Consider the following 25,356-nt stretch of genomic DNA (forward strand, 5'->3'; position numbering starts at 1 on the left):
CAAGACCTGCATGCAACAGGGGGGGAGCTTGCTGTGGCAAGTGCATCTGGATTCTAGAAGCTATTGTCGCCACAATTTCAACCAGCCAACACAATCCAATTACGGTTCACTTCATGTGACAGGATAAACAAGAAAAAACTGCACAACTGAATGGGAGTGATTAGACCATTAATACCTTTTACTAGTTTCAGTAAAATCTAGTATGAACTTAGTACTTCTTAGTCATTGATAATCTAAGAAGTCTTAGATCTAAAAAATTGTTTAGTTAAAACACAAAATCAAAACTCACTCTCTCCATATTTTACCAAACAAAATAACACATATTCTGACATATTCAATGTAATAGTATCATTACCAAGTATAATCTTCCAAGGACATCTAAAAGAAACACCAAATTCTTTATGATCTGTTGAAACTCAAAAATTAAATAAAGATTCAGAGAAAGCATTCAACAGAAACAAAAGCAATTGAACTGCATTAAATTTGCAATAATAGTGCAATTTTGATGGCATTTATGGGCGAGAAACACGAATGCGATGCACATGCAGACGCCCAACCGCGCCAATATTGAAGTCCGTGCCAAAGTTTAATGTGGTTGTCAAGTAACCGAATCTAGCAGTAGTCCTGTTGTGCTTGTGTTTCTGACTGCTGGAGGGCAAAAAGCACATATGTGCGGTGGTAGGGGGTGTTGAGGTTAGTGCGATTGTGACGTAAAGCACTTAAGTCCGCCTAACACTCGCATATCTTGATTAGATACGCCCCGAGCCTGACATATTGTGGTTCCTCTGAACGTCCTCTGCCTGTTATCATCATTATTTTGTTGGGTCGTGCCGTCTCTGTTTGAGGTCCTGAAACACACAGACATTATCCTTCCTTAACCCTAAGCTGTTATGGTAAAGGGAATCAAGAAATAGTTACGGAATACATTTTCTTCGAAAATTATGTTGTCTCTATACTGTAAAGTTGTAAAATATATGAGAGTACTAGTAGCAAAGAAAATATTAGATTACTTACCTTGACATTTGACATCCTTACAATGTAATTGTTTTGTGAAAGACTATCATGTTCGCATTACTTGGCATTTATTTATCAATTCATATACATTTCAAGTATTGCAATTCATTTTATGGAACAGCTCGATTACGAACTAGAGACAGACACATATACACTGAGAAACTAAAGGAACAGCAAAGCTGCCTGCTTTTGGAATAGGCATCGAGGGTGGGCGGGAAATCGGATTCTTTGCTAATCTAATCCGCTTAAAGTTATCAAACTACTAATGACTAACAAACACAGTTTAAATACATACATAGGTAGTTACAATTTAACAATGATTCAAGTTCTTGTTTACTTTTAAACTTTATTTTATTTTTTTAGCGTTGCGTAAAGCTAGAATGTTGCATGGAAATGAAAAACAGGTACAGTCGCTTCATCATTGCACTCACATCCTCTCACTCTTTAAAAGTTTCGACCTATATATCGTTCCCTGACGTACAATGATATGATGAGGTTTAAGATTTAGTTTAAGTTTAGTTGCTTTGCTAGAAAAGTCATCCCTTTGATTGTGATTAGTTTTGGTTAGGTTCGCATGAATCGTCCTTTAATTTACAAGCATGTTTGTCCTTGCAAGTATAGTTGGCTCAGTTCGAGATTTGCTTTTTTGTCGTTTTAAATTCGTATTTTTCTTTGAGGAGATGAGCAATAATTTCCTCAGCACTCGTCGTCGGTGATTGTGTAGCTGCCCCGGAACTCGCTCAGCGGCGTTGCGTTCGCAGTGGAGGGGGTCATCAGAGGCGCTCCCTGAAAGGATATGGCCAGGGGCAGGGCTGAGGGGGCGCACAGGCTCAAAGCACTTCGTCCTTCTGTCACGGAGCGGTAGCGCAGCGGGCGACCGGAACTGCAATGGGATAGCAATACCTCTGTTATTGGTTTTGCCTTCAAATCAATTTTTAAATGAAAGGGATTTGTTTGAAATGTTCACAAAGCTAGTCGTTCCCAGAAACTTTCTTTTCTTTGTCTATTTTAGACCACGCACATGCCATGCGCAGCCATTCATCTGATTATAAAGTATTAAACAGAATTCATATTTCTTGGAACTACATATTTAATAGAAAAAATTCCAGGTAATACTTTGATGAAAGTGAAGTTTCAAGGCAGGATTTTTTTTAATAATAATTGAATGAAATTGTTCTAACTAATGTATGCTGGGCTCGATTTCTAATCGCTTCCCATACATCCGCTGGCATCCACATATTTTCACTATTTCCACTAGACTTGATTTCAATGTCAGAATACAAATCCCTTAAAATCAATCATACGTCACGTTGCACATCAATTCCCAGCACAATGCACTCTCCGGAGCCATTTATTTTCCCCAATTCCCTGGTTCCTCATTCCCCATTCCCAATTCTCAATTCTCATTGACCCTTAAATGTTCGTCCACTTCCCCAATCAAGTCCAGTTCAGCCAAAAACTCACCGTTCGCAGTTGCATTTGAGCAGCCGGATGAAGGCAGCTCGGAACGTGCGATTGAAAATTGTGTAGATGATTGGATTGATCGTGGAGGAGACGTAGCCCAGCCAGAGGCAGGTGTTGACCACGTGCTCGGGCACCTGGCATTCGGGGCATGCCGCAAATATTATGTTCAGTATGAAGAAGGGCGACCAGCACAGGACAAAGGTGAAAAAGACCAGACCCAGTACCTTGGTGGCCTTTTGTTCGGTGGCCACGGCATTGGCTGATAAACTATTTCGCTTGTTGCGATTGTTAAGGAACCTGTATAAAATAATAATAATCATTCAGTATATAAATTGTTTATTTTAAAATTCTGCCCAAAAAAAAAAAAACAGAATAAACTCTGATAAAGTATATTGAAAAATGTAATTACTGTCATTTTTTTCCCACTTACCGTAAATTGAGCGTGGGCGTTGCTACGCGATTTAAAGAAAACTTAAAGGGCCGCAACTTGTGGCGCTGCCGTTCGTCAGATTTTGAACCCGTAGGCCTCACCTGCTCCAACTGGTGGTTGCCTGAAGATGACTGGTTTTGGTCCAGGTTCTGACCCTGTATTGTGGCAATGTTCATCATGCTGGTGCCATCGCCTCCAGGAGATGTGCAGCTCGTTGTCGCCGCAGCTGAGCCATTGCCGTTGCTCCCACTTCCTGCGGCTCCACTGCCACTGCCACAGCCACTTCCTCCTCCTCCACCACCACCATTACCATTTGTCGAGTAACCCAATTGTGGCTGAGAGATGCTGACACGCACAGAAGCTCGTCGATTCGGGTGGCTGATGAGGAAACAGGGAAGAGAGTTACGAAATAAGTACACTCAAAAAATAGTGCTTTTAAGAAATATTAATAATAATTTTCTACTATTTTTATGGTAGTCTTTGGAAAAATACATATTTAGATTAAAATTCTAAGCTTAGAGTAATTACCAACAAATTTTCTTAAAAAATGAGTATTTTTTCCGACTGTACCTACAAAGTCGCATATTCTGATTGTTTTCTTTTTTCGTTGAGCGAGTGTTTGATATTAGATTTGAGTCTTTTGATTGCCGGGACCCTTCCGACCAACACCGACACCAAACTCAACAGTTGATAAAATTGACTTTTAATGTAATGAAGGCGCAAGGAGAAGGTCAGGCTGGGGACGGTGGCATGGTAGGCAAATGTAACGACTTTCAGTTTTTCGTGGGGCGAGTCCTATGAGTCTCCTGCTTCTGGATCTGTTTGCATATGTATTCTCGCTGAGCTGGGGATCTGGCAATTTAGCTAAATGTTTTGTTTGCCAGATGGGCGGATGGAAATGGATGTGGAAGGGAACACTTCCCACCCAAGTGATGTATTAAACGAGAGTTATGTTAGTGTCGAGAAAGTGGGAGGAAGTCTTAGAGGCCGTTTCCACTAAATGCCTAATCTAAGTTGATGTTATGTTAAAGCGGATAGGTTTTTAAAAGAAAAGAAAATTCATTTTTATTAAAGAGTAAAAATGCCTAAGATTTATACATTTCAGCTATTCAGAGCTTCAATTTTCTCCTTCGAGGATGACAGCTCCAGGACAATCAAAAACGAGATCTCAACTCTCTCAGTTGACCCCCAGAATGCAACTTTTTGGAAGGCCGCTAGAATGTTGCAGCAGCTAGCCCCCCGAAGTGCTCCTGCCCCTCAAAAAATGACTTTGTAACTGTTGCTGCCTCTGCGAATAAAGTATAAAGTTTTTCAATTTCTGCCTGGCGCTTCAGCGACACGGAAACATTTAAATATGCAACGCCCAAGTGGCGTCAAATGTCCAACTAATAATTTTCCAAGCAAAAAGTTTCGTCCGCCTTACTTTTGTCATATTTTTGTTGTTGTTAGGGTGTTTAAAAGTTGACCCAGTTCTCAGGAGGATGAGGGATATACCTGGGACTCTAGGCTCATTTAGAATTCATACATTTATGCGACAACTTGTTCGTCAAAAAGGGGGGACTGCAGAATCGTGACATTCATCAGGTTTCGGTTAAGACGAGGACTTACTCCACTCCTGGCTTTGGGTATGCTAATATTCCGTTGAAACCCAGCAGGGCGAGTCATTTGCAAATTTCTGTGGTACTTTTTGGGCTGCACTTTGCTTGCGCAACGGATGCTCTTTTTCGGAAGTTTTGTGGCAACAATGTCGGATGCGACATTTGTTCCCTTCTTGCGGTTTCCGTTTTTGCACTTTATGCGCCACTTATTGCCCAAAAAAACAACAATGTGGCAGCAGCAGTCACAGGAGAAATGGTGCGACAAACGGTTTCGTGTTTCCTTTTTTTTTGTGTCTGCCTGCACCACATGACGTATGAGTGATTTATGTTCCGGCCAAGGCGAGCTGAAATTATGTATACGCCATGTGATGCGACAGCTGCGAATGTGCATTTAATTGCCCCAAGAAGTATAATTGATTATTCCTGGATTTCAATGCGAAATATTTAAGGTATACCATGCCGAAACTGACTTAAGTCAGAGTCAATAAAAAAACAGCGTTCTCCACTTACAATTTAAATAACGAATTTAACGAAGAAGTCGCAAAAGTTTGCCGTAATGGCGCCGAACCTGTTTCCCCGAAAAACTTTTCCCGGCGGAAATAAAAGCCTGGCAAAACAAATTTAATAAATTTAAAAGCATTGTATATGCAGAAGTTAATCATGGATGCATTGATTGGGGAGTTTGTTTTAGTTCTGGTATAATTGGTTGGATCTGAGGCTGTTTGGCCGAAAATCAATTTATCTTCAGTGCAAGGGGTAATTTGCGTCTGCGGTTGAGGTGTATATGAAGTGGTTTCACAATTGCAAACTAATTAAATTGCTCTTATGCTTAGAGAAAAATAGGTACATACATGTTATGTATTATCTAGCTTACACTTCTAGCTAAATATTGGGTTTCAAATAATATTTATTTCAATATATTGTTTTATTTAAAACACTTCACTTTATTTTAATAGTCGTACTTCATAATTTTAGACTCAAAACTTTTCTCAGTGCTCTGATGGAAACATCATCGTGAGGCAATTCCAATCATAGTTGGCATTCTGATTGCACCTCGCCCCTAATTAAGTTCTCAAGTGTTTCCCACTCACCTGTCCATTAGGTTCGGATTGCCGCCATGCTTCCGCCAGAAGCTGCTCGAGTGCGATTTGGTGGTGGGGGCGGGGGTCGAGGAGTGGCGCAAGATTCCGCCACCGGCCAGGCGGAAGCTGCTGCGACCGGCGGAGGTGCCTCGGGATCCCCCACCCCCGCCATTGGCCACATTACGAAAGCTGACCGTCCCAACCGTGCCCCTCGTGTTGGTCTCTCGCTGTTGCATCAACGGTCGTTCCGACACCTCGACACCACCTCCCCGAGCGGCACCACCACCCACGCCCCCGCCGCCACCAGCCGAATTGTTAAAATTGCGATTGCTGTCGCTCAGAGCCAGGAATTTGTTGGCGCTGGAAAAGCTGCTGTGCATCTGCAATTGTTGCTGGCTGTGCTGGGGCCTAATGGTGAATCGTCCTCCTAGCCTATAGATTGGAATACACAAAAAAAAATCAGAGAGTTGTGGAAAAATTTATTTTATAATAGATATAAACTACAATAAACTGGTCGGCACTGTCTTAAATCAAAAATAGATTATTAAAGTTAATTTAAAATATTGACGTCTAAGTGGTGAGTTCATCTAAAATATTTTTTTTCACTGCACAAAAAAGTTGAGCAATGCTAAAGCAAATGAGATGGATGGATAAATTGGTGGCTGATTGAGTTAAGGCTAATTTAGCACGCTTGGGCGCACTTCGATTGCCCTCTGCCCTCTGACAGCCAGATATGATAGAAAATTCTGCATTTAATGGAGCCAGAATAAAAAATACGGATTAAGGCTAGTAAAAAGTTTGTGTGTTGAGTAAATTTTTATAATTTCATTTTATCATTATTATGGATTGCCAAATAGGATTTGGACAAATAGGATGGAGATTATGATTCCAATTTTTGCGTACCTTCGAAAAAGTTCACTTTCTGGATGTTCGGCTGCAAATCTGGCCTTTTTCCGGAGCAGGGGAATGGTCAGGGCGTAGGTGGTGACCATCATAAGCATCGGAATGTAGAATGCCACTAGGGATCCAAAGACGAAAAAGGCGCGATTGTTGATGACGCAGATGTTTGGCTCGGGCATTATATTTTTCTCGTTAACCAAACCTATGATTTTAACGGGAAATATAAAAAAATATAAATCTAATAGAAATACACAATACTTACCTAATACAGTTATGGAACTAGAGACCATCATGGCCATCACCCAGACAATGGCTATCTTAATCCCGGCCAGGCGTTTCGTGGATCGATGCCTTGAGCCCAGCGGATTCCGTATCCCCAGGTAGCGCCCCAGACTGATGAAGCACATGTGCAGAATGCTCGACGAGCAGGCCAGTACATCGCAGGTCACATAAATGTTGCACCAAGTAAAGCCAAGTGGCCAATACCCTGGAAAGAGACAGTTTAATTAAAGCCAAACATATTCTTTGACTCGACCCGAGTCCTGTGGTCGGTTGATTTTTCAAAGCACTACATATTGCGGCGAAAACTCGTTAAAGAAGTCATGAATGTCAAAGTAAAAGAAACAAAATGGAATTGTTTATTGTGGTTTTTGGGGAAAGATAGAGCAATGACAATTTTCAGTGGTTGTCGGCTCAACCGAAATTGAAGGTAAAAAGGATATTCACTGAATCTGAATAAGTGATAGTTGAAAAGGCCCGAAAAAGTGTGTATTGTTATTGCTGTGTCTCTGATTAAATGTCCCTTTTTGCATAAAATTTCTAAAGGTGGTTCAGCTATGATTGCTTTCGTTTTCCACTTCACCAACCCGCCATAATAATGTCCTCTTCCCGCCTTGAAATGTGTGCCGCTTTAATTCGCATTCAGCCTGTGAGTCCTGCTTAACACACGACTGACTCATTCACCTTGACATCAATAGGCGGCGGACAATCCAAAGGACCGAAGCACTCGCTAGGAAACAAAAACCCCATTGCTGCTGCTCTGCCGGGAGTCGAATTCAGTATTAATTAGTACAAATTGCGCTTAAATGCGTTGGGCGATGGATGCTGGGCGTGGGGCCTTTACACGCTATTTGGCCAGAGATAGACACATGAGGGTCCTTGCCACAGACAAAGGCTGGACGGAGTTAAGTGGACGTGGGGGAGGGGCTGGCCATCATGTCGTATTTAGTTTTATACGCTTGTCACTGACACACACAAGCAGACAAGCACACAAACACACACCCCCACAGACAGGCAGACACAGAAAGTGTGAGGGCATGTCAATGTATTTATTACGCATACGACATGTTGTGCGGGTCGACCTCAAGTGGCAAAAACAGGAGCAAAAGCAAATGCCTAAAACAAATGCCATTGGGCCTGGAATTCAATGCCTAGGCCTGGGATTCATTTTATATACTTTTTGGTCGAGTCTGCGGTAAATTCGGTTTATTTTATTTTCGCACTTTTCCGACCACCTTTCAGAGCCAAAAAATTTTAATGGCTTCGGCTAATGCTCGTAACTTGGCTGCAAAGTTGGAGTGTGTGAGGAGTGGGTGAAGTGAACAATAACCTTTGTTTATTTAAACCAAAATCTCCGCAAAGACCTACTTGGAGGGCTGGCCCCATTTTCAACTTAATTGTTGGCCCAGACCGGGCCAGCTGTTTGTGTTATTGTTGCTTCTGTGGCTAAAACCACACTTAAGACTTTTAGTTACATTTAGTTTGCCGTTGTCGCCGACTTCTCGTGCCAAAAAATAAGCGAAAAAAGCCAGGCTCCGTCCTTATGCTGAAAATGCGAGTGGCGGGCCACAAAAAGCGAAAATAAGTGAAAGCCAAACCGAAATAACTTGCATAAAACAGGTCACAGTCAAAGTGCAAGCGAAGAATAAACAATGAAATCTACAAAAATAATGAAAAAAAAAGAGCACAAAGCAAAGGGTTTTGGGAGCTTAAATTAATTTAAATTTAGCAGCTGTGTTAATAGTATTCTCTTATTTTAAAAACCGTGAACATTTCTTTGAAATAATGCAAATTAAACTAAATTCAGTAAATTTTATAAAAAAAAGCACTTTAAGCACCTAAGCCTCACCCTACTTTCTAACTTTTAATGAAATTTTTGTCCTTGCTTGTGTAAATTCATTACTCCTCCTTTCAGTTAGGTTTGCCGTTTTAGTTTATTAAATTCCATGAAAAATTAAATGAGCATAAATGAGTGAAAACCTGTTGAAGAGCATAAAGTTTACTAACAGCCCTCACTTTGTCGGCAGTCGCAGAACTAATAACCTAAAAGTAGATTTTCATAAATAAAACGTCAGAGCAGGAAACTAATGCGCCTGAAAGCCAAATGAGTTCTACCCCAATGCTGTTAACGGGCCCGGGCCATCCTGGCTCTCAATCCACCAACATGTGGTGGCCTTTGGCTGGTCCTGGTGGTTTCTGGTTCTAAAATCCTGCCAGGAGGATGAATTTATGCTTAATTTATGCGAACGTTTGATCTGTTTATGCAACGCTGGGTTCGCTCTGTGGGGAGGTGGGATTTTGTTTTCAGGTCTTATCAGTGGCATATGCAAATTGGCCGAGTTTGGGTTTGTTTATTGAACATTTTACATATTTAACACTCAATGAGTTGGGAGACTCGTGGATTTTTTCGGTTTAAAGACTTTGCAAGAAAACAAATTAAAATTGGGCAGCGTCAAGTGATTTCTTTAGAGCACCGGTCGAGAATACAAGTTTTATTCCCCACTCTAGTTTTTACAGCTGCTCTGAAAAAATAAAACCCTCTACCAGAAGAGGGACAGAACAAATTCCTACTTCAAACATCAACACAGAGAGTCACGCGTTTGTCATTCCACTAGTAGTTTGTTGCTTCTGCCGCAGTCGTTTGGGGCTCCCAGCTTCCAGGCACCAGGCATCTATGCTGCATTTTGCTTTAAGTGAGCCAATCCGGAAGCCCCCAACGAGGCTAACAACTCATGACAATAGCCAAGGGCTCGAGGGTGGCACGGAAGTGAGGGGGCGTGGCAGACAGAGCTGAAGATGAGCAGAGCCTGGTAGAGCAGAGGAAATGGCGTCGAAATAATTCATGTGCAAATGCATTAGTCGCTGACTTGCATTGCCACTTGATGGCTGAAGGACTATGCACTTGAAGAAAAACAAGTGCTGGATGAGTGGGTTGGTGGAGCCAACTCAGAGACACAGGGAGAAATTTACCATTTCTTGAATTTATTTAAATAAATAATATAACCAATTTGTTTATTGTGTATAGTCTTTACTAAGTGCATTTAATATAATAGTAGTTACAAGTTTTGTTAAAAAACTTCTGCTGAAAGTTTCTTAATTATTTTGTCCCTCTACGTTAAACTTTCTAGGGCGTGATAAAGATTCAATAAATTTTGACATTTTTTAATGATACTATTACTTAAACGAACCCTTTCACTTTATATTTGAAAAATAAAAGTTTTTCGAAAGTACAGTACAAACAGTTTTTGTTATGGATTTTAAATTTGATTTTTTAACATAAATAGAACCATCATGATCAGAATATTATACAGAATAAATGTGTGTAAAAACTAACCAAAAACCTTTTAAAGGCAAAATTCTTTAAACAAATTTTTCTTTTAGGACTATTAATCTAAGAGTACTATTATTCTTACTCACCCAGAAACGCCGGTATGGCGCCCATAGGCATCACAAAGAGGCTGACCAGCAGGTCGGCGATTGCCAGCGAGAAGAGGAAGTAGTTGGTTACATTCTGCAGCTTCCTGTCTAGGGCGACGGCCAAGCAGACGAGGATGTTGCCCAGCCCTCCGGCGAAGATGAAGAACACCACGAACAGGAAGAGCCAGTCGTAGCCGTGGGGACTGTAGTCCAGGAAGCTCCTAGACACCCCCAGATCCGAGGATGTGACTGCTGTTGAGGCGGCGGTGGTGGTGGTCAATGCTGTGTAGTTGGCCAGGATCATGTCCAAACTGGAGCTCGTGGCGTTTAAAATGCCAAAGGTGCCATTTTTGGGATCAATTAGCTCGGTGCTGGCGTTGAGCAAAGACCACAGGCTCCCTCCTAGCTCGATTTGATAGTCCCCACTGCCAAAGGAGGCCTCCAGCTGGCTGTCATTGGCGGCGACAGTTAGTAGGTCCTCATGTTCCCCCCATTGCAGTCTCTGATGTGGCTGCTGCAGGTGACACATGAATGCCTCGTTCCGTGGCTCAATCTCGTCGCATTGCAATAGAGTTCCATCCTCGTGCTCGCAGCTCGAACTATCACTAAGTGTATCACTCCCATTATCACTGAGGACCTCGTTGATTGCCAGTCGAAATTGCTCATACGCCGCTTGTGGCACTTGCAACAGTCGGGCCTTCAGCTTCAGTGCGCAGAGCCCAGACAATGATTTCTCCTCATCCTGCTCGCATGTGTAGAATGCCGCTGTCGCATCGAATGTTTGTCGAGTACACTGGAATGTGTTGTTGATGATGCTGCTATTGCTGATGCTGTTGCTGCTGATGTCGGGCAGGATGTTGCTGTTGTTGCCGGTTGTGTAGATGTTGCTGCTGGTTGCAGGATACGTTTCGCAGCTAATAAGCGGCTGCCAGCCCTCAGGCTCAGCCGCCTTTTCCAGGCGACAACTGAAAGGAAGCTCCGACAATGTTGCTGTTGTGAATGTTGCTGTTTCTGTTTCTGTTGTTGCTGCTGTTGGTCCATGACCAGAGTAGCTTTGCATCTCCATTTCATTCTAAAGCTGTGCGACTTTATCCAGGACAACGACTATTGTTGACTTTGCAACGATTGCCTGTAAACATTCAAAATCAAAGCAAACAGTCAATAAATGTATTTATTTTGTTTTTAAATATGTGGGAACATGTTTAATAACCGCACTTGCAGCCTCGGCAGTATGTTTTTACAAAGTCCTTTGGGAGGAAAGGAAGTTTTTTTATTTAATTTCATTAATAAAAAGTGTTTTTTTGCTTGTCAGCAAACAAATCATAAGGGAATAAGTATTTTCATTTTTATTTAAAATAAATATTAAATACATTTTGTATAAATAATGTGATAATTTATAAAAGCCCACAGTGCGGATGAGTAATTTTTACAGAGACCGTAATTAGTGCCAAGAAAATGTATTTTTATAAAAAAAAGGTAGAGCTTCTATGGGTAGGAAAATATAAAATTTTTGTATGCGCTTGTCAATGGATGACAGCTGAAGAGTTGAGCTCAATGGGATGCATCCATCGGTTGTCTATGATGATGTCGAAGCGGCGATGGCAATGTCAACAAGGGGCTGAGGGCTCGATTTGAATGTGCTTGAAATGGCGCGGCCAACAAAGGACGCCCCATTTTAGTGTCTCCCTTTGACCTTCAGCCAATCCCTTGTCCCTGCCCTATCGTCCTGCCTAGAGCCTAGAGCGAGGGGCCTTTGTGCTTGTGTCAGGACCAAATTCGCCCGTCAGCTGTCACTTCACCCACGCGCTTCTAAAATGCGGTTCCTTTTTTTTTCTTCGCCCCCCATTTTCGTCAATTCCGCCATCTTTTTTGTTGCTTTTGTCCATTTTCTGTTTCTATTGGCGGCTGGAAAAATTTGTTGTCGCCACTAATAATGAGAATTCAGTCCTGCATCCTGCATCCACCCACCACAGCACTCACACCACCAAAAAGTTAATTAAAATTGCAGTCCACCCAAAAGATTTATGCAAGCACTGAGGTCGGCAGATGACTTTTTGGTTAACTTTATGCGCCGCTAACCATTTTAAATTATGGCCCAAAACTTTGTCGGCAAATTGCACGACAATTTTTTTACTTTTTTTGTCACACCACGTACAAGGTCAAATGCACAGAGTCCGGATGGGCGGCAATATTGTTCAATCACGAAAAGTCTCTACGTAGTATGTACTTTTGAAAACTGTTTTTTCGGAATGCACAAAGTGAATGGCGTCGCTCTGGGATCTGACTCTCTCTCTGGTTAGGGCCCGCCAAAATGTGCTCAAAGCTAGCCGACAAGTGATTTGGCCAATCAACCGCAACAGTAGCGGTGGGGTGGGGGTTATGGCGTGGTTTTAGCCACAGGCTGGCAAACACACATGCACGATGCATCCGCAATTTGCAATTTTCGGCGTTCGGGGAGAAATGCGATTTTTTCTTTACTTAGCAAAAATGAAAATAAATGGGACGCGGTCGCTTTGTTTGAAAGCCACGGAACCATGGACTAAATTAAGGATTATGGGATTTTGTATGAAAGTTAAAAATAATATAAAAAGGATCTAGAAGTTCCTTTAAGAGATTCCTTTAGTTTGATGAAAGCTTAAGATTTAAAATAACATAACACAATTTTATCAAACCTTTTGAGTTTTTATAAATATAAAAAGTATCGTTTTATAGTTTTTGTCTTTTAAATAACTTCCAGAAGCTTCTCTTTTATTATATATACAGTATTTATTTAGGGTATACCATCTTCGGCTAAAATTTCAAATTAAGGCACATGGGACTTTCAAAAATATTCATAGAAGTAACTTTGCAATTTGGGTCTAGATTGCGTGATGTGTGTATGGGGTTATTTTTCGATAGGATTTGTCGCCTGGGAGACCGTAACCCTGGCAGGCCAGGAGTGGGCCAACCGCAGGCACCAACCATATGGCGGGAAAATATCGGGGCAAGGTGGTAGAGGAGGCAGTGTGGCAAGGGGAAAGTGAAAATGGGAAGGAGTCCCTTATGCATATGAAATGCGCTTTGACAGTGCACTTTTCCGACTTAATTCAAGTGGCAACGGGGCTGCCATGCCTTCCACAGCCACATCCACGAGCTGGAGAGGCTTTAATGACGACGCTGCGTTTAAAGTCAAGGCATGTCAGTGGACGGGTGAGAGTCACTTTAATGAGTCCGCCCCACACATCCAACGCTTTTGTTACCAAGTGTGCTGTGGGTGGGTCGAGAAACACAGAGATACAGTCGAGAGCAGGCCGAGTGGCATAATTAAAGTCTCTGTTTGTTTGTTAATGGCTGTGCAATAATTATGATATTTTCTCTGGTTTTCTGAAAAAGAAAACAAATTATTTTCGCAATGCCAGGATGCGGAGATGGTTTTCGGGATAGAGCTTTTAAATTGAAACAAATAAATTCATAGGAAGTAAATTTTCGATAGATATTAATTCCCAGAAATAGATGATTTCTCAATATACATAAATAGAAAGAAGCCGAAGATTCCGGTTAAATGGCAGCGTTTTTTAAACGATACAAAAATCGGATACATTGACAACGTACAAATCTATCAAGAATCCATCAAGACAGCCCAGAAATATTAACAAAAAATTTAAAAAATATTTCGTTCTTAGGTTTTGTTGGAGAATGGTGAATAATCAATCGACAAATCGTTTAAGGTATTTTACACAACAATCGGATGCGAATTGGCCAAGATATGGCCATCGCTGGGGGTCATATTGTCCGCCCTTGCATTTTTCATGATTTTGGAAGGGGAGCACCCAGAAATTTTGACAAAAAATTAAAAAAATATTTTGTTCTCAGGTTTTGATGGAGAGTGGTGAAGAATCAATATACAAATCGTTTAAGGTATTCCGCTCAAGAATCGGATGCGAACTGGCCAAGATATAGCCATCGCTGGGGGTCATATTGTCCTCCTATGCATTTTTCATGATTTTGGAAGGGGAGCACCCAGAAATTTTGACAAAAAATTAAAAAAATATTTCGTTCTCTGGTTTTGATGGAGAATGATGAAGAGTCTATCTACAAATCGTTTAAGGTATTCCGCTCAAGAATCGGATGCGAACTGGCCAAGATATAGCCATCGCTGGGGGTCATATTGTCCTCCTATGCATTTTTCATGATTTTGGAAGGGGAGCACCCAGAAATTTTGACAAAAAATTAAAAAAATATTTCGTTCTCTGGTTTTGATGGAGAATGATGAAGAGTCTATCTACAAATCGTTTAAGGTATTCCGCTCAAGAATCGGATGCGAATTGGCCAAGATATGGCCATCGCTGGGGGTCATATTGTCCGCCCTTGCATTTTTCATGATTTTGGAAGGGGAGCACCCAGAAATTTTGACAAAAAATTAAAAAAATATTTCGTTCTCTGGTTTTGATGGAGAATGATGAAGAGTCTATCTACAAATCGTTTAAGGTATTCCGCTCAAGAATCGGATGCGAATTGGCCAAGATATGGCCATCGCTGGGGGTCATATTGTCCGCCCTTGCATTTTTCATGATTTTGGAAGGGGATCACCCAGAAATTTTGACAAAAAATTAAAAAAATATTTTGTTCTCAGGTTTTGATGGAGAATGATGAAGAATCAATCTACAAATCGTTTAAGGTATTCCGCTCAAGAATCGGATGCGAACTGGCCAAGATATAGCCATCGCTGGGGGTCATATTGTCCTCCTATGCATTTTTCATGATTTTGGAAGGGGAGCACCCAGAAATTTAAAAAAAAATTAAAAAATATTTCGTTCTCAGGTTTTGATGGAGAATGATGAAGAATCAATCTACAAATCGTTTAAGGTATTCCGCTCAAGAATCGGATGCGAACTGGCCAAGATATGGCCATCGCTGGGGGTCATATTGTCCGCCCTTGCATTTTTCATGATTTTGGAAGGGGAGCACCCAGAAATTTTGACAAAAAATTAAAAAAATATTTTGTTCTCAGGTTTTGATGGAGAATGATGAAGAATCAATCTACAAATCGTTTAAGGTATTCCGCTCAAGAATCGGATGCGAACTGGCCAAGATATAGCCATCGCTGGGGGTCATATTGTCCTCCCATGCATTTTTCATGATTTTGGAAGGGGAGCACCCAGATATGGAGAAATTTTGACAAAAAATTAAAAAAATATTTCGTTCTGAGGTTTTGATGGAGAATGATAAAGAATCAATCTACAAATCGTTTAAGGTATCCCTCTCAAGAATCGGAACCCCCAGAGCTTTCGGCTAAAAATTTGTAAAAATGTTTATATTATGTATTATATATAATATATAATATTATATAATATTTTTAGTTTTTGATGCATAATGATAGAGAATCGATCTACAAATCGATCTATGGTATTCCTCTCAAGATGCGAAACTTCCCTTTAAATCTTTAAGATTAATAATGAATATTTGTATCCTCTTGTCAGATTAAGTATTTTAATAAACTTATCCACTTTAATAATGTGGATTTTGAAAATAGAAGAAATTTAAGACCCTTTCCCCTGTTATGAGAACGACTGATTATTTCCAAGAGAGCTGTGGAGGCAAATTGTGTGCAAAACTTGTTTCTCTGCCAATTTTTCTGGTCCATGATTGCAACAAACAATACGAGGCAACTGCAACAGCAACAAAAAACCCAATAATAGAGGCTGCTATAGCTTTTGAAAGTAGAAAAAATAGCAAAAACAGGAAAAATAATATTTGCTTGAAATTCAATATTTGTTTTATGGTTTTTTATTGCTATGCCTCTCCTCGGTCGAGTGATGAGCCCAGTATCGATGAAAAGTGAAATAAAACTTCCAAGTGATCTGTGACGGCAAGACGGGTCTGATATTTTTATTTATCTGGGCAAGTGGTCGGTCTGTCGGCCAACTGTGTTAACAACTTTTTACAGATGCCATTATCCACTGTCATCACTCGTGTGTGGCTTAATTTGCGGTTAATTATGCAATTAATTATTAACGGGGCGTTGCATTTTGCATTTTTCATTGTTCATTTTCCTCACCTCCAGCATCACTTTTCCTGGGCTTGAATTTCACTTTATTTTTAGAGAACTGTTGATGGGTATGTTAACATACACCACGGTGCACCATGATACCCTTTTCTGCCCGACAGAGCCGAAAATTAATTGCAACACGTCTCGGCTGCGGTAACCGAAAGCCCTAGCCCTTGGGAATATGATCTGCGAATATTATTACCAAGAGCAACGACTTAATTGGAATTTGTTTTGCGTTTAGTGATTTGTCAAAAAAGTGTCGCTGCGTAAATTCCTCCTGCCCCAATAGGCAGTGGAGTGGCCAGCCTCCCTCATCCCTCATCATCAATTACTCCATGTCCGACAATCAAGTGGCCAGCACAGAATTTGGCCAAGAACTTCATTAAGGGGTTTCTTTGGGGGCCCAACAACGCACTTCCCAGCCGTAAAGATGCCTTTGAGCGGAAAAGATGGGGGGAATTTGGTAACTATGACCGGGGCGGACCGGGTGAGAGGATGTGGGGCGGGGATGATTCAGCGGCGGGGACTTCCTTGTGGGAGGGGCGGGCTTGTTCCGCTAGTAGTCTCGCCTGGTATGCAGTTAATGAAGAGAAATGGCCAAAAGTGTTTTATAAATGTTTTCCCTTCCAATTGCTTCGGCAGCTCTCAAGGGGTATGCCTAAAAACTTATTGGGTATGTTTTAAAAGGCATATAAGAGACATTAAGTATTATTGTACTTTGAAAACCCCAAATAAGTTGCCAAATTTAAATATATTTATATTTGGTTTGGGATTTTCTTTACAAGCAAATTTAAGATTAAATTAAAGATCTTTATTTAAAAGAGAAACATAAGTATTTTATAGTTTACTATGGTATATCAGGTTAGGATTTGATTCTATATATTTATAATCATAGTTTATAGTTCTATATTACTTAAATAAGTTGCTAGATAGTTAACTAAAAGTTAGATAATTAAAAGTATAGCCAAGCATAGCATAGCTATCTACCATGTACTTTAAACTTAAATATTGTATATAAAATAATATTATAGTGTGTGTGGGGAATGGTGTTCGGTTTCCTTAGTCAGTTCTAAGGCTTTGGAACTATTTTTTAGACAATCTTTTTGCGAAAAAGATTCTCAATAATAAAAAAGAGTATCTCCCGTGTCGGTTTAGGGTTCTGTATGAATTTTTAATGCTGCTCTTCTGCCATTGCTCGAACACACAGCTTCCTGCAGTTGGTGTTGCTGCTGTCTAGCCTTTTGCGGTTGTTTGCGGAAGTGCGCGTCAATAAATTTTCGTTTTTTACGCTTTCGTGTTGGTATTTTCGGTATTTGGGAATGCTGCCCTGCCCAGACCGGCTCTCACGCATTTTCCTAATAACTTGCAGGCTTTAATAGCGATGTCAGCCCTACGATATGAAGTAATGAATACGGGGGCATTAGTCCCCTACAAAATATAGGGGAGATGTATGCCCGACCATTAATCTGGCTGGTCTGGCGACTCCACGGCCCCAAATGTAAATGAACTACAAGAGTGCACTAACTTTGGGAAAAAACGCCCTGCCTAAGGTTAGTTGGCATCGAAAAATGCGAGGCACGTTGCAAACCGAAACAAATGAACCCAAAACCGAGACAAATAATCTAGGGTTCGCAGCGAGATAAAATGTGCAACGTGCAATGAACTGTGGTTGCCCCACAAGTCCGACAGCCTTTTTGTTAGAATAATTGTCATTGGATTTTGCATTTGCTTGAGTGGCGATTATGGAATTATTGAAAGCAAAGCCAGTATTAGTTTTGCATATTTTAGCAAATTAAATAATAAATGTTTGCTTTCGGGGATGTCAGGAGCTGGGATTAGAAAGGGATAATGGGAATTCATTTCCAATGGGTTTAGTTTTCAGTTTGTATGATGGCTTAATATTATTGAAGTTATTTAAAGTAGTTAACTAATGGAATAAAAATTTAAATTGTAAAATGAAAAATGAAACATTTCACTTAAGTTCACTGAAAAAAGTAACAGCGCCTTAGGGTTTTAGGAATATAATATAATTTTAAGTTTTAATATTTTATGGGAAATAGAAGAACTAAGATATTTGTTAGCACTGTGTTTATTTTTTTCAGTTTATGTCGCCTTGATGAGGGTCAATCAAAATCAATTCGTTTCGATGTATCTCTCTCTCTTCTCTGTAGACTAAATGAAAATTGCATTTAAACTACAAACGCTCGGCGTCGCTGACAGCTCTCAACTATCTGGCTAGTTTATCCAATAGCTCAATCAAAAAAGCATCAGATATCGGCGCGCCAACGATTCTGTCATTGGGCGCTAATAGCTAATAGCTGGCAGCACTCGACCTCGGAGCCACTTGACTGGCACTTGGCGGTTCATACATATAAGCGATGGGTTTTCGAATGTGTAGCTTAGTTACTTCTCTTTTTGCTCGAATCGAATCGAATTTGCATAGGTAATTGCGAAATATCTCTGCTTGCTGTTGGCTTGCACTGCCAGCGCCACTAATTCAATCCTCAGAATCTAATTTCCCTCATGGAAACAAACAACTTTTGGAATTTGGCAAGTTTTCTTCCTTTTGCGAGTATGTGGGAACATTAGTTGTGAGGATTTATGGCTGAATATGTGAGACCGCTTCACAACGTGAGCACAACCCGAAAGAATTTTACTTTATGTATGTGGCAGAACCAGAAAATAAGGCCAAAAAGCGTAAACCACCCGCAAGAAGTTGCAAGATGATTTAGGGCGCAATGTAGGTCCTTATTTTCACCGACTGGCGGTGTACTCTTCAAAAATTAATTTACGGCAAGATAAGAAATGAAATCTTGTTCTGGAAATGTAGGGCTTAATGGAAAAGAACTATCAAATAAGATTCCCATTTTTTCAGGTATGTTTTCTTTGGAAAACTTGTACGACTGCAAAGAACACTCTGAGGCTAAATCCATATATTCCACGGTTGCCATGGAGCCCTTAGCCGCGTCATCTGCTTGCCGCTGTGGCAAGTGCAAGTTGCACTAATGCACATTGAGCCAGACATTGTGGCGCAAAGTAGTTCAAGGCAGTACCAAGATTGCTGGGCCCAAGAATGTGTAATGCTCGTGTTGGTTTTACTTTTCTTTTTATCAAAACACCAACCTGTCCCAGGTCAAAAAAAACCAACCACCCATCCACCCACTCTGGCCACTCACTTAGCAGAACATTTTCACTTGCGATGCGTTCATAATGGAAGGTCTCTCCGACGGCGTCAGGTATGAAAAGTGCAAGCGACACATCGCGCATACGCCGTGTGACCCACAGAAATAGTCATTCACAAACAAGCCCAGTTTGATGGAGAGGAAGTGGTGACGCTGACAAGGACTGTTTGTTTTATATTTATGCATGTTTCACTTTCAGGCTTTCATGCTCTTCATGTTGTCATTCATTTGTTCGACGACTTTTGTTTGCTGGCAATCAGCCAAGGCTAATAAAAGAACAGCCTACGTGTTCGGAATAAAACATTTCAGCCGAATGCAACTAATTTTTGTTGGATTAAGCATTTGTTAAACAAATATATGCGTTATATGTTTATTTAAATTGCCATCAATTGGCTTTATAATTGGATCCATTCACTCCGGGTGTGCGTCCAGTTAATGGAATATAATTGATTCGCTTTCATGCCAGAGGACAAGTTAACTTTGTAAATACATCAGGGGACAAACCGACATTAATTAAATAAAGTTTCGTGTTTTTTATTATGTGGTTATGTACTTTACAGATTATGGATTCGGACTTATGGTTGCCTTCTCAAAATTATCAAAATTATTACAATGATGGCAAAATATGATAAATTACTAGTTTATTCAAAATGTCGCCATACCGATTCGATTGCCTTTATTCAATTGATTTTCAAGAAAGCTAGTTATATTCTATCTTGGCATCCAGGTTTTTTGGCGACTTTATCGAAGAATCTCCGTCGTCCGGGCTATCCTTTCTCGGCCTGGCTATCTCGGCGGCCTGCTTTCCGAACACAAACCGGTGATACTGGCTGGCCAGAGGAGCGCACTGGAGCGGTTCGTTGGCATACTTCTGGTAGCAGAAGACCAGGTCCTCCTCCAGCTTGCTGATCTCGCCGGCGCAATCCTTGGTCCATTTGGTCGGCTTGCCGAATATTTCCTGTACCCGCTGCAGCGACGTGTCGAAGTGGGCTTCCTCGATTTCCGAAGAGCGCCTCTTCCAAGCCGCGGCCACAGGCATGGGCTGCACTGCCACCACCTCCGCCGCTTTTTGGTCAATCGTTTTGGGCGCCGCATCCGTACTCGCGGAGGCGCCTCCTCGTTCTCGCTGCTTGCACTTCTCGCACATGTTTGATGTCGGCATCGTGATGTGTCCCGCAGACTGATCAATTCGCTCCACAACTTCGCGCGTGATCTGAAAAGGAATGGGATTCGCCATCTGGACTGTTTGCGGCTTGCTGTTGTTGGCACCCATGGTGAAGCATTTGCTGGATGATTGTCCAGGACTTTGTATGCTTTTCAGTTTCTATTTAATGCTCGTTTTTCGTTTTCGAGTGACGGATAATTTATAACATTTGATCTACATCATTGTGGAGTTGTGGGAGCAATAATTTTTTTTAGAGAGTAAATAATAAATCATTTAAATATTTAGTTTACCTAACTGTGACATTTTATGAAAGTAAAACTATTCTTAGACAGGCAGTTTTAATTTCAATTAGTATTATTTATCTAAAAGGCTTTGGAAAATATATAGAGATGCGGAGTATATCCAAAGAGTATCTTGTATCATCTAATTAAGAAACTGTGTTAGTTCTGTCTGTTAGTGGGTCTACTTCTATATTATTACTGTTTTCATATAATTTATTGATCTATATCATTTTCAGTATTAAATCGTTGATTAATTTATAGATAAAATGTCAATAAAGATTGAAAGTAACTTAGACTTCAAAGATAACTTTTATTTCACGTTTAAATTAAGTGACTATTGTCTCCCGTAACACATGTAAGGCAGCGATTGGAACAAAAGCAGAAACCATAATTTTGCAGCCATATAAGGTTGCAGCACTAGCCACGTGCCCCTGCCCCTCGACGTCGCACAGGTCGCCTCCCTCGTGCTGCCGCTCATGCCGTCTTAATTGTGCTGTCAATCATTTTGCATATTTGCACAGATCCAGGGGAAAAGGCGAAAAAAAATCCAATTTAAATGCTAGCCAGTGATGGTCAAGCACCTAGCGGAAATAGCAAATTGTAATGGGAAATAAATTTAAATATTTCTATGCCGGGAAAAAAGCACAAGATGCGTTCGGGCAAGTGACAAATCATGCTGCCAAGAGGTCGTACTTATTGAATAATTTAATATTTATTGATTGCCAATACTCGACTGCTCGTGAGCCATTTATACAACAGCCAATTAAATGATAAGCCAAAAGGGGAGCTGGCGGAGGGATTTTCGGAATGCCCGTTTGGCATAAGAATGTTTCAACAATTGCTCAAAGTCAGCAAACAAGACGATTAATTACAGAAGTCAGTTTATTGATCGGACTAGTAGTGGCAGCGGACTAGAAAACTTTTTTGTTTTCTTTTGGCCATTTCATAGTCTCTGACTAAGCACACAATTTTTTAGCTAAAAAAAGCAAAAAACAAGGTAAATTCTTCAAGAAGAAGCCAATCAAAATTGATGCCCTGTCTACCATTGAAAATGTTTAATTTTGTTTTAAAATAGATTTAAAAATAGTATTATCGAAAATATCTCTAAAATATTCATCCTTTCCGCCAACATATTTCTGGATTGTTTGTTTAAATTTTATTCAAACTTATGCATCATATGTACTTCAAAGCCTCGAAGAATGAAGAGGTTGATGAGGTGGAGGGTTCTTTAATATTTTGCACTGCTGGGATCGCTCGTAAAGTATTATACTTAACTGTAAGACGATTATGTAGTCCAAAGCTAAACAATTAGAATGGAAGAGAGCCCACTCCTCGCCATGAATGAATGGAAATTGAATGCAGTACGCGTTTCAGGGCTTGCCAGTACAAAACACATAAATCTATATGGTCAGATAAATAGATTGGAATCGGGCCCCCGAGAGAGATAAATGCTCATACTTGTGCCTGAATTTATTTATTGTTTTCTTTCCTTCTTTTTTTTGGTTTATTGTTGCTGCTTGTGCCTCACGCCATGTTAAGCATGAAGACGATGATGGGATGATGGGATGGTCAAAATATTTAAAATATTTGATTGCAGAATAAAATATGGACTGTGTTGATTGAATCTTGCTATATAGTATGTAGAGTACACGCGCTGATCAATTGCCATATGAAAGATTAATTTTTATTCCGCAATATGAATGGGCTAGAATGTGATACAAACATGCGTCTTGAGTAAACTCAATTGGAATAAGTGAATTAAACCGAAAGTGTATACAAACATGGCTGAATGAAAGCACTTACCGCAAGGAAATAGGATCGAAAAAGAAAATAATCAGCGTGATAATTAATGCCGTCTTTGGGAATTGAAAAAATAAACTCTAGAAGTGGTAGTCTAATCAACTGATTTCTGTTAGAAAATATAATTTGCCTGTAGTGAGTTTATTTTGCGGCTAACCCGAGGCAGGACCTTGTTATGACGTCTCTCCAGTTCCAGGGACAAAGCTTTCCCTTCAGCCAAACCACTTTTGTTTATGGTTAACACTTGAGCGGCAAGTGTCATAACTTGTACGCCTGTTGCTGGCAGACCCTAAAATCGGGCTTAAACACCTTGCCAGCACAACCGAGAACAGGAAAGCCAACCAAAAAAATTACCTCCAGGTAATCAGCGACAGTTTATGTTCATTTGGCCCACTAAACTTTTACGGCCTTTCCACTTATCTGGTTGAATTTGTCTACGGAACCCACGAGGAATGGCCTTCTCTCCATCTTAATGACAGCTGGCTGATAGTGGGATCTGGAAACTGGGCCTAAGGCCAGCATAATTTCAGCATGTCCTTTATGTCTCATTAAAACTTTACGCACATCAACAGCAGCAGTGGCTGTGGCAGTGGCATTTCTAGCAAAAAGCTTAATAGTTTAATTTCCCGACCGTCCACGGAAAACCTCAGAAAAGAACAAATGGATAAAGGTAGAAGGTCTTCCGACCCACCCAGACAGACCCAAAAGGTAAAAACAAAAGGTAACCAAAACAAAGAGAAATGGCAAACATTTGGTTTTCGGTTTCTTGGCCATAAATTTTCTTTTTCTGCTGACATGTGAGTAATCATGTGCAGCTTGGGGTTAGATTTCAGCTCCAGATTCCAAATTCCAGATACAAGAAAGGCAAAGGGAAACTGAAACATATTGAGAGATTTAACTTTAAGTTAATTTTTCTTCGGGCGAAACAACAGATTTCTGGGAAGAGCGAGCTTCATTATTTGCATAAATTTGCTGGTAATGATATTTGCCTTTTCGTGACTAATGGCCAAGACCGGAGAGCATTGTACAATTTACTTTTAATTACGTAATCAGTGGCGCAGGAGGGAAGGTGTACTAAGTCTGCTTTTTTTATTCACCAATGTGTGCTTTACGCCAAGTTTTTGCTTTGATTTCCGCTGGTGCTTATTTTTTCCTCTGGGCCCTATTTACACAGACTTGGACCATGGCTTAAACGAGTGCAGGAACACCTACCACCTACCAACACAGGTGTAATGCCACTCTGAGCTATTTTTTTAAATTAATTTGCATTTGCTGCGTGCTTTGTTTTCTTTGCTTATTACTTATTGTTTCACTTCTGCTTGATTAAATAAACCGGGCACGTAATTTCCATTCTCCCTAAGCACTTTTAAATTAGGGCCACTCGAAGTGTTAAGGATCTGTTCTTTATTCTTAATTAAAGGTAGGTGGAAAACGCATTTTTACTTACTCTTAAAAATGGTTATCTAGGCAATATGAGATCTAAGATTTTTTGCAATTAACTTTAATTTAAATTTCTCATTTTTCACTGCTATTTAACGACACGTGTTGTCTTAATATTTGTAGTTTAGTTTTTATTTATTTATTTCTCTGTTTAGTTTACTTTTTCCGCTTATTTATTTTTTAACTGCAGGTGACAGTTGTTTTGTTTTTTTTTTAATGACAAACAAACACATTTTTTACATTTTCACTATTTTTATTATTTTTTTTCTCAGCCATTTAGGCGTTAAAAATCGGTTAAATTATGCCATAACACTTAATGGGTTTTTTTATTAAACATTTTATAACTTTTATTTAACTTTTGTGTGTTTTGCTTTCAATTCTTAAACTTGTTAATTGTTTTAATAATTGTTTTGGTTAAAATATATTTTTAAGGTGAAAAGGAGAGTCGTCTCTGAAAACGAACGCAACGCGGCAAAATTTCAAAACAAACTGATTGTGCGAATTTTCCAAACTGGTCCATTGAGTCTGAAAAGCAAGTGGAAAACGGCAGCAGCAGCCGCAGTCGTAGCAGCGGCAGGCATCGTGCTGCTGCCGACGTTGGCGACGTCTTAACTGGCTCTCTTACTTTTCCGGCAGGCGCTCTCTTCTGCCAAACATGGGGAAATTTTCGCAGCTTTGTTTGGGAAATTTTGCGCGGAAAACTCTGCCGCTTCTGCTTATTTTTTCTTTTCTAGGAGCAGTTGTAGGGCCAAGGGGCGCTCTGGGGCATGCCACGTGCTCCGGCTCTATGGCTGTCAACATTCGGTACGTGATTCTGGCGCAACCAGTCCCTCTCCACTGGGAATCGTGCGTATTTTATGAATGAATTATACAAGGAACGAAAAAATAATCACTGGCTGTTCTTTTGAGAGCCCTGAGTACAATAGGGAAGGATGGGGGAGTGCCGGTGCCATATATTCGCACAAAATATTAACTATCGTTGAGATCTGGGAAATTAATGAGTTCTTTGGTTATTTATTAGGGCACTATTTTTAATTAAATCGATGGCTTTCTTTATAAATCAAGAGAAAGGTGAAGTTATTTATGAAATTTTAGATCTTAATAGTAAGCAAAACTGGAATTCCTTTAAATTTAGTTTTTATATTTTTAAGAATACATATAATACTTCTCTTACTTGCCAAATTACTAACTAGTCAAAGAGTACTTGATAATTTACAGAATGTAACTTTTGAATAATTCTTGTGAAATGATTTCCTTTTTCCTGGCACCTAATGGC

At 40.3% G+C, this 25,356-nt stretch overlaps 2 protein-coding genes across 2 annotated transcripts; both read right to left on the bottom strand.

Annotated features, from left to right (window-relative positions):
- Positions 1 to 1,065: 1,065 nt before the first annotated feature.
- Positions 1,066 to 25,253, bottom strand: LOC6499456 (5-hydroxytryptamine receptor 2B). The gene is made up of 8 exons (XM_001954566.4): positions 24,088 to 25,253; positions 10,185 to 11,313; positions 6,751 to 6,975; positions 6,492 to 6,690; positions 5,598 to 6,020; positions 2,909 to 3,286; positions 2,479 to 2,775; positions 1,066 to 1,897 (listed from the first exon to the last, which is right to left on the bottom strand). Exons 2-8 carry the CDS (start codon positions 11,248 to 11,250, stop codon positions 1,711 to 1,713), a joined length of 2,775 nt encoding a protein of 924 aa, XP_001954602.2. The 5' UTR covers positions 11,251 to 11,313; positions 24,088 to 25,253; the 3' UTR covers positions 1,066 to 1,710.
- LOC6499455 lies at positions 19,913 to 20,840 on the bottom strand. Its single transcript, XM_001954567.4, has one exon. It carries the CDS (start codon positions 20,665 to 20,667, stop codon positions 20,095 to 20,097), a length of 573 nt encoding a protein of 190 aa, XP_001954603.1. The 5' UTR covers positions 20,668 to 20,840; the 3' UTR covers positions 19,913 to 20,094.
- Positions 25,254 to 25,356: the final 103 nt, after the last annotated feature.

Source organism: Drosophila ananassae, chromosome 2L, assembly GCF_017639315.1.
Source record: "Drosophila ananassae strain 14024-0371.13 chromosome 2L, ASM1763931v2, whole genome shotgun sequence".
NCBI classification, from domain to species: domain Eukaryota; kingdom Metazoa; phylum Arthropoda; class Insecta; order Diptera; family Drosophilidae; genus Drosophila; species Drosophila ananassae.